Source organism: Oryctolagus cuniculus, chromosome 12 (genome assembly GCF_964237555.1).
Source record: "Oryctolagus cuniculus chromosome 12, mOryCun1.1, whole genome shotgun sequence".
Classification (NCBI taxonomy): Eukaryota; Metazoa; Chordata; class Mammalia; order Lagomorpha; family Leporidae; genus Oryctolagus; species Oryctolagus cuniculus.
In genome coordinates this window covers 98,328,232-98,343,015 of record NC_091443.1, presented here as the reverse complement: position 1 = coordinate 98,343,015, position 14,784 = coordinate 98,328,232, and the positions used below count along the sequence as shown (strand labels likewise).

At 47.6% G+C, this 14,784-nt stretch overlaps 1 protein-coding gene across 24 annotated transcripts in view; it reads left to right on the top strand.

The window, feature by feature from the left end:
• LOC127482730 (monoacylglycerol lipase ABHD2) overlaps positions 1-14,784 on the top strand; it is a 709,665-nt gene that overhangs the window by 126,686 nt on the left and 568,195 nt on the right. For 11 of the 24 annotated variants that reach the window (XM_070054449.1, XM_070054462.1, XM_070054448.1 and 8 more), the window contains 2 exons: positions 6,274-6,877; positions 7,353-7,445. Coding sequence is in view for 7 of the 24 variants with exons in the window: in XM_070054436.1 (XP_069910537.1) it covers positions 1,770-1,897 (128 nt within the window). In the remaining 17 variants the exon portion in view is untranslated. Of the gene's footprint in view, positions 1-1,681; positions 1,898-6,273; positions 6,878-7,352; positions 7,446-14,784 lie in introns of those variants that run through there. The other 13 variants (XM_070054436.1, XM_070054437.1, XM_070054434.1 and 10 more) reach the window with 4 other exon arrangements.

Here is a 14,784-nt window from a genome sequence, read left to right as displayed (position 1 = left end):
GTCCCGGTTGGGGCACCGGTTTCAGTCCCGGTTGCTGCTCTTCCAGTCCAGCTCTCTGATGTGGCCCAGGAAGGCAGTGGAAGGTGGCCCAAGTGCTTGGGCCCTGCACCTGCATGGGAGACCAGGAGAAGCACCTGGCTCCTGGCTTCAGATCGGCACAGTGAACCAACGGAAAAGGAAGACCTTTCTCTCTATCCCAATCTCTCTCTCACTGTCCACTCTGCCTGTCCAAAAAATTTTAAAAAAGCCAGGGGACCTCAAACGCTACCTTTCAGTATTCTATCTTGCTTTGTGAAGACACGATTTGGTCTATTTCCAACATAACCCATACTTTAAAGGCAGGGCTAGACTGTGGAGGGCAGGGACTGGGATGCAGACCTGTGTTCCATGGAAAACTCTGTAGATCACAGGTGTTTCAAGTCCTTGTGTGAGTGGGTACGTAAGTGTCTGATAAGTAAATCCCAAAGATTTCCTCATGTGCAAGTCAGAGAATGTTTGTAAGGAAGAAGAGAATGACTGGGTACCAAAAATTTGTTGTAACCAAGTTAAACTCTTTTTCAAATTCTGGGTTAATAGGGTAAGTAATGCATATAATACCAAATTCTAAAAAAAAAAAAAAAAAAACAACAACTCTAGTAGTTGGATTTGATGTGATATTTTATTTATAGCTATGGTTTCCTTTTTAAATTACTTTTCTTGAAGATCTTATTTATTTATTTGACATTGAGAGTACACACAGAGGTGATGAGAGCGAGGGAGATAGGGAGGGAGGAATGGAGAGAGAGAGAGAAAGCAAGAGAGAAAGAGGAGAGAAGTCTTCCATTTGCTGGTCCATTATCCAATTGGCTTCAATGGGCGTAGCTGAGAGTATCTGAAGCCAGGAGACAGGATCCTTGTTGAGTTCTGCTCATGGGTGCAGAGGCACAAGGACTTGGGGCGTCTTCCGCTGCCTTCCCAGACCACAGCAGAGAGCTGCATCGGAAGTGAGTGGAGCAGCCGTACTCGAACCGGCGCCCATATGGGATGCCAGCACTGTGGCGGTGCTTTACCTGCTACCTCACAGTGCCGACACTCCCCCTGGAAGCCGTTTGTCATGGGATTCAGCTGTCTGCTAAGGCGCCTGGGAAAGCAGAGGGAGACAGCCCAAGGACTTGGGCCCCTGAACCCAGAATGGAGCGGTGGCTAAAGTCCCTGGCTTCTGTCCCAGTCCCGGCCTTTGTAGCCACCTCGGGAGTGAACCCCCAGATGGACGATCACTCAGAGAGAGAGAGAGAGAGGGAGAGAGAGAGAGTGCTGTTGATGCCCTCTGTACTGCTTCTCTCCCCAAGCGGCTGTAATGAACGGCCAGCTCAGGGCCAGGCAGGAGGCAGGAGGCAGGAAGCAGGAGGCAGGAGGTCCATTGAGGACTCCCATGAGGCAGGGAGGTGGGGTCCAGAGAACCTGGGCCATCAGCGTCTGTGTCCGTGGTCACAGCCTGGAGAGGCGGGACTGGAAGCGGCCCTGGGGCTTCAGACGCGGGATGCAGCAGTGTGCAGCTGCGTCTTAGGGTGCCATGGTGACATCCAGTGGGGAATGCGCCTGCGCCTGGCACTGTGACCCGGAAGTGCACCCGCACGCCTGGTCCCTACTGCCAGGCGGTGCTCTGCTGGGAGTGAGCGCCACGCGTCTGCTCCTGCCGCAGAGCCTGCACAAGCCGTGAGGAGAGGAGCCGTCCTCGTTGCTGCTGGTGGAGCCTCAGGGAGACCCAGCGGCCCCAGGGTCAGGCCAGGATGAGGAGAGGCTGCGTGTCCGAGGCTGCCGCGCCATTTCCCAGGCGCATTTCTCCTCTTCGGCCCCATCCGGAAACGACGGCCTTCGCGGACCTCTGTCCCACCAGCAGACCGGACCCCCCTTGGAGGTGAGTGACGCGCGGCTGTTGCGTTTTCCCGCTGGGGGTCTTGGCCGCCAGCCTGCCTGCGCCTCTTGGGTCGCGAAGGCGCGGGTGGAGTCGCGGTCGTGCTGTGCGTACCGTCTGGAAGGGTCCCCAGGGTGCGAGCAGCTGTGCGAGAGCAGAGGTGGCTCGGTCTCCTCCCGGAACGGCCCCGCATTCCCGTGTGTTTGCTTTTTGAGGGCCCAGCCGCCCTGCTCTAGACCTCAGAGACTGTTGATGGGAGGAACGAGAGCGAAAATGCGTGTCTGTGTCCTGGTCTAGGAGGACAGTTTCGGGTTCCTCGCGTTGGGTGTGATGTTAGCGCTCTGTGGGCTTTTCATGAAAGAGCCTGGTCAGGCCGAGGTGTACCTTGCGTTCCTAATGTGATGATTTGTGTTTTAGTATGGCAAACGGCATGGACGTTTTTGTGAACTGGGTTTTCTGTGTCTATCGGGATACTTTGTGGGCTTTCCCCATGTGTGTTCTGTTTTGTGATCTACTGATTTTGTATGGTAGCCACCCTTGCATTTCCGGAGTAACTGTCAGTGGTTGTGCTTCTGCTTGGCGTCTGGTAATGTTTTGTTGAGGCATGTGGCCCATTCCTGACGGGTATGTATGTGTGTGCCATTCTTTGTGATGTGCTTGTTTTGGATGTTGGGATAAGGCTGGTCTGATGGAATGAAATGGAAGGCTTTTCCTCTTCATCTCCTTGTTGGAAGGGTTTGCGAATCACGCATTTTAATTATCTTTTCCATGGGAGTTCTCACCGGTGGAGCCATCTGGTCCTGGACTTTTCTTCATTTTTTGTTTGTTTGTTTCAGTTTCTCTGCTACTACAGTCTTTTTTCAAATTAGAAGTGTCTTCAGAGATTCTTGGTTCACTGTATTCAGTTTTAGTGGTTTGTGTCTTTCTGAGACTCAGTCCACTCTATCTAGGTTGACCAAATCCTTGTGCCTTGGTTTTTCCATAGTGGTTTTGGAGTATTATTTTGGCAAGTTTGGTAGCGATGTCCTCTTTCTTTCTTTCTTTCTTTCTTTCTTTCTTTCTTTCTTTCTTTCTTTCTTTCTTTCTTTCTTTCTTTCTTTCTTTTTTTTGACAGGCAGAGTGGACAGTGAGAGAGAGAGAGAGAAAGGTCTTCCTTTGCCGTTGGTTCACCCTCCAATGGCCGCCGCGGCCGGCGCACCGCGCTGATCCGATGGCAGGAGCCAGGAGCCAGGTGCTTTTTCTGGTCTCCCATGAGGTGCAGGGCCCAAGCACTTGGGCCATCCTCCACTGCACTCCCTGGCCACAGCAGAGAGCTGGCCTGGAAGAGGAGCAACCGGTATAGAATCCGGCGCCCCGTCCGGGACTAGAACCCGGTGTGCCGGCGCCGCTAGGCGGAGGATTAGCCTAGTGAGCCGCGGCGCCGGCCCCTCTTTCATTTCTGTTGTCAAGCCACTTGAGTCTGTTCTCCTTTTTTCCCCTGCTTCCTGTGTATACACGTTTTGTCAGGTGACTGAGTTTTCAAGCACTGTAGTTTGGTCTCACTGAATGTCTGTTGTGATATTTTCTATGCCGTTGGATTCACTGCCATTTCAATCTTTTTTCCCCTTCCAGTTTCTTAAGATTTACTTTGCTGTTCTGGTGTTTTAAGGTAAAATTGGGTTTATGGGTCCGATGTCTGTATTCTGTAATATATACCTGTATAGTAGTGCAATTTCTCATGTGAAATTAGTCCTGTCAACCTGGAAAACTGTTTTGATGTACCCACTCCTAGGAACATACTGAAGGAAATGAAACCATTTTGTAGACAGAGAGGTTTTCACAGGCCTATGCTTACTGCAGTAGGGTGCACAGTAGCCAGGCTATGTAGGCTGTATATGCATGTATGGTGTACATAACCCATAATGTCTTTATTCTGTCTTGAGGTGATGGGCATTTTGGCTGATTGCATATCTTTGCTATTATGAATTGAGCTTAGTAAATATGGGGGCAGCAATAACTCTTTGTTCGTATGTTGTTTTCATTTCCCTTGGGTATATACACAGGGGTGGAATGGCTGGCTCCTATGGTACGTCTATATTCAGATTCTTTTTTATTTTATTTTTTTTTATTTTTTGACAGGCAGAGTGGACAGTGAGAGAGAGAGACAGAGAGAAAGGTCTTCCTTTTGCCATTGGTTCACCCTCCAATGGCCGCCGTGGCTGGCGCGCTGCGGCCAGCGCACCACGCTGATCCGATGGCAGGAGCCAGGTGCTTCTCCTGGTCTCCCATGGGGTGCAGGGTCCAAGGACTTGGGCCATCCTCCACTGCACTCCCTGGCTACAGCAGAGAGCTGGCCTGGAAGAGGGGCAGCCGGGACAGAATCTGGTGCCCCGACCGGGACTATAACCCGGTGTGCCGGTGCCGCAAGGCGGAGGATTAGCCTAGTGAGCCGCGGCACCGGCCTATATTCAGATTTCTTATTTATCTCCCTACTGTCTTCCACAGTGGCGATACCAGTTTACATTCCCACCAGCTGTGGATGTGGGTGCCTTTTCCCTCCATATCCTCAAGGCCGTTGTAGTATTGATTTGCATTTCCCTGATGGCTAGTGATCCTGAGCATTTCTGCATGTGTTTGTTGGCCATTTAGATTTCCTTTCTTGAAATATTTAGCCTGTTGAAGTCCCTTGCCCATTTCTTGAGTGGGTGGTTTGTTTTGCTGTTGTTGAGTTTCTTGAAAGTTTCCGGTAGTTTATCCTTTATCAGTTGCATACTTTGCAGATAATTTCTCCCATTCCATTAGTTGCCTCTTTAGTCTTGCAGGGCAGAAGCTTCTCAATTTGTTTTTTTGGTGTCCTCTTCTATCCCTTTCTTTAATCTGTTGTGATCCCCAGATATTGAACATCCTTGGTTTTATTTATCCAAGCGATTTTATTTTCTTTGTAGCTCTGTGAATGGGATTGGTCTTTGAAGTCCTTTCTCAGCCATGACATTGTTTGTGTATACAAATAGGCTGCTGATATTCTATCCTGCCACTTTACCACATTCTACTCTGAGTTTCAATAGTCTCTTAGTGGAGTCTTTTGGATCTCCTATATATAGAATCATGTCATCTGCAGATAGGGATAGTTGGACTTAACTCCCTTCCAATTTGTATCTACAATTGAGAAATGAGAGAAGAAGTACCAACATGATCACGTGCACGTAGAAAATGGCAACAGTGACCTCAGATGATACCTTTCTGTATTCAATCTTGCTTTGTGGAAGACATGATTTGGCCTACTTCTAACATAACCCATGTTTTAAATGCAGATCTGTGTTCCGTGGAGAACTCTGTAGATCACAGGTGTTTCAAGTCCTTTTGCAAGTGTGTACATAAGTGTCTGAAAAAATATATTACAAAGATTTCCTCATGCACAAGTCAGAGATAATACCATACAGAATGTTTGTAAGGATGAAGAGATGAATGGGTACCAAAATCTTTTCTAAGATGGAGTTAAACTCTTTTTCAAATTCTGTGTTAATAGGGTAGGTAATGCATATAATATCAAATTCTAAATAAAATTGTTGATGCCCTTGAGGTATTATTTTATTTATAGGCATGTTTTCCTTTTTGAAAAAATTGCCTTTTTAAAGATATTTTTATTTATTTGTAATTAGGATTTACAGAGAGAGAGAGAGAGAGAGAGAGAGGCCTGCCATCTGCTGGTCCACTCTGCAGTTGGCTACAATGGACAGAGCTTATCGGATCCTGAGGCAGGAGCCAGGGGCTTGGGGCCAGGAGCCTTGCTGGGGTCTCCTGAAAGGATACAGAGGCACAAGGTCTTGGGCCATCTTCTACTGCCTTCCGTGACCACACAGCTGCATTGAAACTGGAGCAGCTGGTTTTCAAACTGGCACCAACATTGGATGTCGGCACTGTTGGTGGTGGCTTTACCCGCTACCCCACAGCCCCGGCCCCTCCTGGAAGCCGTTCCCTGTGGGATACAGCTGTCTTCTAGCACACCTGGGAAAGCAGTGGGAGACAGCCCAAGGACTTAGGTCCCTGAACCTAGAATGAAGCATTGGATCAAAAGTCCCTGGCTTCTGCTTTGGCCTGTCCCAGTCTTGGCCTTTATAGCCACGGTGTGGGGGGGTGAATCCCCAGAAGAGTACCTGGGTCATCGACCGCTGCCTCACTTGGTCACAGTCTGGAGCCGCCAGGCTATAATTGGCCCTGGGGCGTTGGACGCTGAATGTGTTGATGTGGCATCATGCAAATGCGTCCCCTGGTGCCATGGCAGCCACCCATGTGGAGTGCACCTGCGTACAGTGCTGCAACCCAGAAGTGCACACACATGCACGGCACCTTCTTTTTTTATTTTTATTTTAATGTTATTTATTTATTTATTTATTTGACAGGCAGAGTGGACAGTGAGAGAGGGAGACAGAGAGAAGGGTCTTCCTTTTGCCGTTGGTTCACCCTCCAATGGCCGCCAGGGCCGGCGAGCTGCGGCTGGCGCACCACGCTGATCCGATGGCAGGAGCCAGGTGCTTCTCCTGGTCTCCCATGGGGTGCAGGGCCCAAGCACTTGGGCCATCCTCCACTGCACTCCCTGGCCACAGCAGAGAGCTGGCCTGGAAGAGGGGCAACCGGGACAGAATCCAGCGCCTCGACCAGGACTTGAGGCGCCGCAGGCAGAGGATTAGCCTATTGAGCGGCGGCGCCGGCCGCACCGAACCTTCTGACCTGAGGTGCTCAGGTGGAAATCTGCGGTGCGGCGACTCCTCCCTGAGAGCCTGTTCAAGCAATGAGGAGCTATCCTTGACCCTGCCGGCAGAGCCTGAGTGAGACTCAGAACCCCAGGGTCAGGCCTGGATCCGGAGATGCTGGGGCCCAAGTCTGGTGTATCAGTTACCTTGGGCTTCTGGAAATCTAGGCTCGGTCCTCTTTTTCGGCTCCTTCTGGAAGACTACATCTCTTACTGAGTTCCTGTTCCAGAAGAACAGAAACGCTCTCTCTGCGGTGAGTTTGCTGTGTTGGCCTTTCTGACATGTTGTAGGTGGGGACTTGGGTGGAGAGAGCGGGAAAGGGGTGTGCATGTGAGGGTTTGAGGGGGATAGTAGAAGGAGAAAGACAGTCAAGGGGGAGGCGGGAGGAGAGAGGAAGAGGGGAGCATGAAAAGGTGGCATGATTGTGGGGAGGCGTGAAACAAGGGGAAGAAACATGTGTAGGGGAAAGGAAAGGCATGGGGAGTGTGACAGGAGTCCCGGTGGGCAGGTGGTGGGGGTTGGGAGAGCAAGAACTTTTCCCACATCCCTGGTTCTGTTTGGGGGTTTTTCTGTCCCTGGCTGGAAGTAGCCTTGGCCATGTCCATGAGAACAGTCCTTGACTCATGGCCTCTCTTCTCTGGGTTGTTCAGAACTGTAACGTGTGTGTGCAGGGAAATGGGTACGGGTCACTCGAATTAATTTGCACGTAATCTGGTCAATTTTCACAGACTGCACACACTGAAGAGAAAGCAGAAGCGTAGAGAAACCCCAAGAATCCTGTGTGCTCTATTCCAGCCTGTCCAAGGTTCTGATACCTCATAGTAAGTACTAGATATTTTTTTTTCTTTTTAAAGATTGGTTTCCAAAGCAGAGTTATAGATAAGGCAGTGCAAGAGAGGTATTCAATGTGTGGGTTCCTACCCCAGGTGGCTCCAACGTCCCGGGGCTGGGCCAGGCCAAAGCAGAAGCCATGTACTTTATCCAGTACTCCAGTGTGGTTTTGGGGGCCCAAGTCCTTGCGCTGCTTCCTCTGCTTTCTTAGGCGTTTGAGCATACAGCTGGATCTCAAGTGGGAACAGCCTGGGTTGATGAGGGTTGGAGGGTGGGGTGGGCGGAGCCATGGTATAGTGGATGAAGCAGCCGCCTGCATGTACCTGCATCCCACATGGGCATTGGTTCGAGTCCCAGCAGCTCCACTTCTGATCCAATTCTCTGCTGTGCCCTGGCAAAGCAGTAGAAGAGGGCCCAAGTCCTTGGGCCTGTGCACCTGTGTGGGAGTCCTGAAGGAACTGCTCCTGGCTCCTGGCTTCAAATCCGCTCAGCTCTGGCTGTTGCGTCTATCTGGGGAGTAACCCGTGGATGGAAGACCTTCTCTCTCTATTTCTCTCTCCCTCTGAATCTCTGTAATTCTGCTTTTGAGATGAATAAATAAAGCTTTTAAAAAAAGCATAGCAGGCAGGAATCCAGTTGGCATCTATATGAAATGACATTGTTCTAGGCAGTGTCGTAACCTGCCGTGCCACAAAGCAGGTCTTGTAAGTACTTTTCTGCCCATTGTTTCTTTTTAGCTGAGCAGAAACGGGGTATGTGAATTCAGTAACTCATATCTGTCTAATACATTTTCTGATACTTTATAATTATGTCTTACTCTAGTTATTATAAATTATAACTTCCTTAGTAATTATGGAAGCATTCCTGTTTTTCTTTTCCCTTTGTGTGGATTTTGGCATATTCTACGTTTCAAGACATTCACACAATTCATTTATCTTATATAATTTTTGTCACAGAGTTGTTCATACTATTCCTTTACAGTTATTTTTTCCATGCAGTCATGGTGGCACCGTTTCATTAACCAACTCAGTAACTTGAACCTTTTTTCTTGATTGGTCCTGAGAAGAAGTTCACGAATTTTGTGGATGTGTTCAAAGCACCAAATGTTAGTTTTGTCGACGTTTTTCTGCGATTGAGCTTTTTTTCAGTCCCATCGACTTGTATCTCTCCATGATTGATTTGATTTTCCTTACCTTGCTTTAAGTGTTTAAGTTGCTGTTCTTCCTCTGATCTCCTAGGGTGAAAGCACAGCTCATGGATCTTGGTTCTTCTTTTCTAAAATATGCATCCATTACTATAAATGGGCAGGATACAGTTTCCATTTAGTTTGAAGTATTTTTTTTATTTGAGATTTATAAACGTGTCATTTTGAGGTAGGTTGATTGTTCTCACAAGTATTTGGGATTTTCCAGCCTTTTCGTACTGATCTCTCAGTAGAGAGGTTGCATTGTGATCTGAGAGCTTACCTTGTGTGGCGCCTCTTCCTTAGGAGTTGGGGTCTACTGTACAGCCACGAACGTGGTCATAGTGGATGTGCCGTGTGGGTCTGAGAAGCGTGTCATGTTGCGTTGCTGAGAACGGTGCATCCGCTAAGGATCCGTTCAATGCTTGGTTGATTCAGGTGCTTTTCTGTTAAGCTACATCCTTACTGATTATCTGACTGCTGATCTGTTAACGAAAGAGATGTTTTGATGTCTGTGAGTGTATTTCTCTTTGTAGTTTTAACAATGCTTGCTTATGCGTTTTGGCATGAGGTTTACTTTTGGACTCACTATCCTACTCCATTGAAACTTGTTTCTTCTGTTCTTTCACGAATACCAAAGCAAGGTCTTGGTTATTGTAGGTTTATTGAAAGTCTGGAGCCGGCGCCGCGGCTCACTAGGCTAATCCTCCGCCTTACGGCGCCAGCACACCGGGTTCTAGTTCCGGTCGGGGTGCCGGATTCTGTCCCGGTTGCCCCTCTTCCAGGCCAGCTCTCTGCTGTGGCCTGGGAGTGCAGTGGAGGATGGCCCAAGTACTTGGGCCCTACACCCCATGGGAGACCAGGATGAGTACCTGGCTCCTGCCATCGGATCAGCGTGGTGTGCTGGCCGCAGCGCACCGGCCATGGCGGCCATTGGACGGTGAACCAATGTCAAAGAAGACCTTTCTCTCTGTCTCTCTCTCTCTCTCTCACTGTCCACTCTGCCTGTCAAAAAAATAAAAAAAATTAATTAAAAAAATTAAAAAAAAGAAAGTCTGGAAAGACAGTATCGTGATTTCACCCAGTTCCTTGTTTTTCACGGTGGAGTTGATAGTCAGTTGTCTTGCATTTTCCTAACTACAGTCAGGTTTTTTTTTTCTACAAAAGCTCTTGCTGGATGTTTTTTTGTTTGTTTTTTTGTTTTGTTTTGTTTTCTTATTTAGATTGTGTTCAACCTATAGAACATTTTAGAAGAAATGGTATATTAATAATATTCAGTCTTCCAGTCCTATGCACAGTGTATTTATTTAGATCTTCTTTAGTTTCCTTTATCAGCATTTTAGTCTTCAGCCAACATATTGTGTATTTTATTGATAGGGTTTACGAGTTTTCATTTCAGTAGGCTATTTTAAATTTCAAATCAGTGTCTACCTGTTCGCTGATGGTAGTATACAATTAATTTTTATATCAGTATCTGCCTGTTCATTGATGGTGGTATACAATTGATTTTATAATAAATAATTGCTTTCAATAGACTTTTTATTTATTTGAAAGGCAGAAGCAGAGGGAAAGAGATAGAGACAGGGACAGAGACAGAGAGAGGTCTTCCATCTGCTGGTTCACCCCCAGATGGCTGCAGTGGCCTCAGCTGAGCCGATCAGAAACCAGGAACCAGGAGCTTATTCTGGGTTTCACAAGAGCATGCAGGGGCCCACGGACATGGGCCATCTTCCACTGCTTTCCCATGTCATAGCAGAGAACAAGATGAGAAGTGGAGCGTCCGGGACTTGAGCAGGTGCCCATGTTGGATGTCAGCGCTGTAGGTGGCGGCTTTATCTGGTAGGCCACAGCACCAGCCCTGCACTTGATATTTTGACATTGCCCTTCTACCCATCATGGTCATGCTGAAGTAATTTCTTGTGACTAGTAGCTGTTTAGAAAATGCTTTTGGAACTATGTGTAGATGATCAAGGCTTCGAGAAACCCAGAGTTTAACATCTGCCCTTCAGCTCTCTCATTTCATTGTGTTTTTCTTGCTTTAACAACACTCAGTGGGCTCCCTGCTGTGACATCAAGTAGGAGCCATGACCGCGGATGTCCTTAGCTTTTATGTCCTCCTTGGGGGGAAACCCTTCTCTACTGGCTTTCACCACATCAGTGTGATGCTTGCCATAGATTTTTATCTGTTTTGTTGGATCAGCGTTTGGCTAATTTCTGCACGTCTTTCCTATTTTTCTTCTTTAGCCACCCACACATGAATTACATAGATGAGTTTTTCTAACACTGAACCCACTTCATTTGTGAGAGAAGCCCCATTTAGTCATGACACATTAAAGTATTCCTAGATTTCATTTGATTGTATTTCAAGGATTTGGAGAGTTCTCTGTTTATGAGGGACATTTGTGCATAGTTTTCCTGGTAATATATATGATTTTGGTATTAAAGTATCTCAGGTGGCATAAAACGAGTATTTCATCTTCTGTATTCTGGACGTGTACGGGTAGAAGCTATCAGTGAAGTGGTATTGGATAGGAGAGCTTATCATTTTCTTTGTTGGAGGATTTATAACTGGATTCAATGTCTTGAGTTAGGTACAGGTGCATACTTCAGAAAGTCACAGGAAGCTGAGGTGGAAAGTTTATTGTGGAGCAGAAGAAATGTGTGTCAAGAGGCCAGTAGAAATTTCCTCAGCAGGCTCTAATTTTTTATTTCATCTTCATTCCTAAGTGAGAGATTTGCAAAGTACTTTATTCTTGATTAACAGCTCTTTTTTTTAAGACGTGGCATATAATCTCACCACTTTTTCCTAGCCCGTATAGGGTGTCTGATAAGAAGTCAGATGTGATTCTAATTGGAGATCCTCTGAAAAAGGTCTGGTGTTTCTCTTGTGTGATTTTAGAGTCTTGTCTTCGTGTTGGAGTGTGAAGAATTTGACTGCAGTGGGTCATGGTGAAGATCTTTCTGGTCATGTGTATTAGGACTTCCATGTGCTTCCTGTGCTCAAACGTCCCTTTCTTCAAATTAAGGAAGTTGTCTGTAATTACTTCTGTAAAAGGGCCTTCTTGTCGACTGTCTACGTCTTCGCCTACCTGTTCTGATAATATCCCTTAGCTGAAGCCTAACAATAAAAATATTCTTAGTGGGTGACATGCTAGGGAATGAGTGACAAGGCCTATTCAGAGCAGCTGTCACTCCTGCTGCAGTCCCTCGGCTGCAGCTCCCAAGAACTTGGCAAGGCCAGAGGATATGGCTGCCCATGCAGTGACAGGTGCAGATAAAGTGTCCTCCCTGTTGCCACTACCACCATGTGTCTGGCCACAGTTGAACCATCGCCCCAAGGCTCAGAATGGCATCAGGAGAGGAGTGATGCCTATCGAATTCCTATTAGCTGCAAACCAGTGCAGTCCCTGTGTGCTGTTCCACACCAGGAAGAGCAGGGATCCTGCTGTGGCAGGGGCGAGAGGCTCTGGGGTGCGTCCTTGCTTGGCCTAGGAGAGGAGACGACTTGTTAGGACAGCCATGTCACCGGCATCTGGTGGCTGTGCCAGGGCGAGGTCTTGAATTGGTTCCCTCTGAGCAGTGGCTCGCACTGTCATTGTACTGCTAACACCCTCTGTGGTTCAGACTTGCAGCCTGCCTTTGGCAGGATTCGTGGCTTGTGCAGTGGTCTTCATGTCTTCAGCTGCCCTGAGCACGAGCCCCCTTGGGATCTATAGCTACTCTGGTGGGGTCTGGGTGTGGTATGGTTGACTCTAGGGGGACAGGCTTAACAGAGAGGATCTGCAGCTTGAGATGTGAAGGGCAGGATTTAGGGAAAGGATACTCTTCTCTGACTGAGTGTCCACCAGGACAGACATGCCAGAGTATTGGCTCATGTCTTTGCTTGGGATTTCTTCCAGCCATGCAGCTTGACCTGTGTTAAGGCAGTGGGCAAGGGGAGGGTCTGGAAGGAGACAGTGGCCTTGAACACGGGTGGTTTCCTTGCTGAGATACTTACTGGTGAGGGAAGTGCAGCTGTTCTTTCTTTTTCACCACAGGGCCACACTGACTCATGAAAGCAAGGAGCCAGAGGCTGTTATTCATTCATTCCCACCATACCCTCCTGTGTTCCTCTGTGCGCATTGCACATGTGTTCCCAAAGTGCTCATGCTGCAAGGCTCTGCCTGGATGCACAGGCCCCCCACGTGGAGCCAAGAAGTCCTTGTCGTTTGTTGTCTTTGTCACGGTCACCTGATGGCATTGCTGGCTATACTGAGTGGCTCCAGATGTCCTACAATTTTCCCAGCCTGCCTCGCTGGGCTGTTTCATGGTGAGCAGGAGGGGATGCAGAGGGCACAGCCCCATGGGTCAGCTCCCTGCACAGTAGGGCCACACAGGTCACGTGGGGTGTGGGTGGCCTGGCCAGGGAGGAATCTGCAAACCTTCATGCACTCCTGTGCCCCTCGGTACAGCATGTAAGGGTACAGCTGAGGTGATGGCCCCTTGCTAATGGGTTCAGGAGGCACCCAGGATTAACCCTGAGCCTTCTGGTCAAGTGATGGCAACCCTAAACTCTGCAGTCAGGTGTTTTGGGAGGGCAAGCTTCTGTCCGTATGTGTGTATTTGTGTACTCACGTGTGCCTATATATAAAAAACTGCTTACTTACTTACTCACTCACATACGTAAGTGTCTTTTGCAGGGCTGGACAAGTGGCAACAAATTATTTCAATTTCTGTTTACTATGAAAGGTCTTTATTTCACCTTCATTCACAAATGAGTGCTTTGCAGGATATAATATTCTGGGCTGGCAGTTTTTCTCTCTTAGTGCCTGGGCTCAATCTTGCCATTCCCTCCTAACCTGTAGGGTTTCTGATGAGAAGTCTGCTCTTAGTCTAATTGGAGATCCTCTGAGAGTAATCTCAGAGTTTCTCTCTTGCACATTTTAGAATCTTTTCTTTGTTTCACTATGGTGACCTTAATTACAATGTTTCGTGGTGAGGATCTCTTTTGGTCATGTTTATTGGGGGTTCTATGAGCTTCCTGTACTAGGATGTCTCTGTCCTTCTCCAAACCTGGAAAGTTCTCTGCTAGTATCGCACTAAAAAGGCCTTCTAATCATTTCTCTCTCTGCATGCCTTCAGGAACTCCTAGAACCCGAATGTTGGATTTTTAAATAGTATCCTGTAGTAGATTCCCGACAATATTTTTTAGATTTCTAATTTCCTGTTCTTTTCTTTGGTTTGACTGTATATTTTCCTGTGCTCTGTCTTCTAAGGCCGATATTCTCCCTTCTGCTTCACTGATTCTGTTTTTAAGGCTCTCTAATGTGCTTGTCATTTGATCTGTTGAGTTCTTCATTTCATTTAGATTTCTCTTCACTATCACACTTTCCTGTTCTACTAGTTTCTTCATTTCATTTTGATTCCTCCTTAAGATTATATTTTCTTTTTATTTTATTTTCTTTTATTATTTTTTTTTGACAGGCAGAGTGGACAGTGAGAGAGAGAGCCAGAGAGAAAGGTCTTCCTTTTGCCATTGGTTCACCCTCCAATAGCCACCGTGGCTGGCGCGCTGCAGCCGGCGCACCGTGCTGGTCCGAAGCCAGGAGCCAGGTGCCTCTCCTGGTCTCCCTTGTGGGTGCAGGGCCCAAGGACCTGGGCCATCCTCCACTGCACTCCCGGGCCACAGCAGAGAGCTGGCCTGGAAGAGGGGCAACCGGGACAGAATCCGGCGCTCTGACTGGGACTAGAATCCAGTGTGCTGGCACCACAGGCGGAGGATTAGCCTATGGAGCCATGGCGCCGGCCATAAGATTTCATTTTCACGAGAGAGATTTTCTATCCTGGCCAGTAAGGATTTCTGTAGTTCAAGAATTTGTTTTTGAGAACTTCTAAATGTTCCTATACATTTTTTGAAATCCATATCTTGTACTTCTTCTATCTCATCATCTTCATTATCTTGAATTGGGGTGTCTTGTTCATTTGGCATCATAGTATCTTCCTTGTTCTTGTTTCCTCGGTTTCTACATTTGTTGCTTGGCATTGTGGAGATATTCTTTGGTTTCTTCTTTTTTTTTCCTTCACTGTGGTGGTTTTTCTCATTATTCTGTGACTCTAGACTAAGTGGACTGTCTGTTTTTGATGGATCCTAGAGGCTTGTGAGGGGT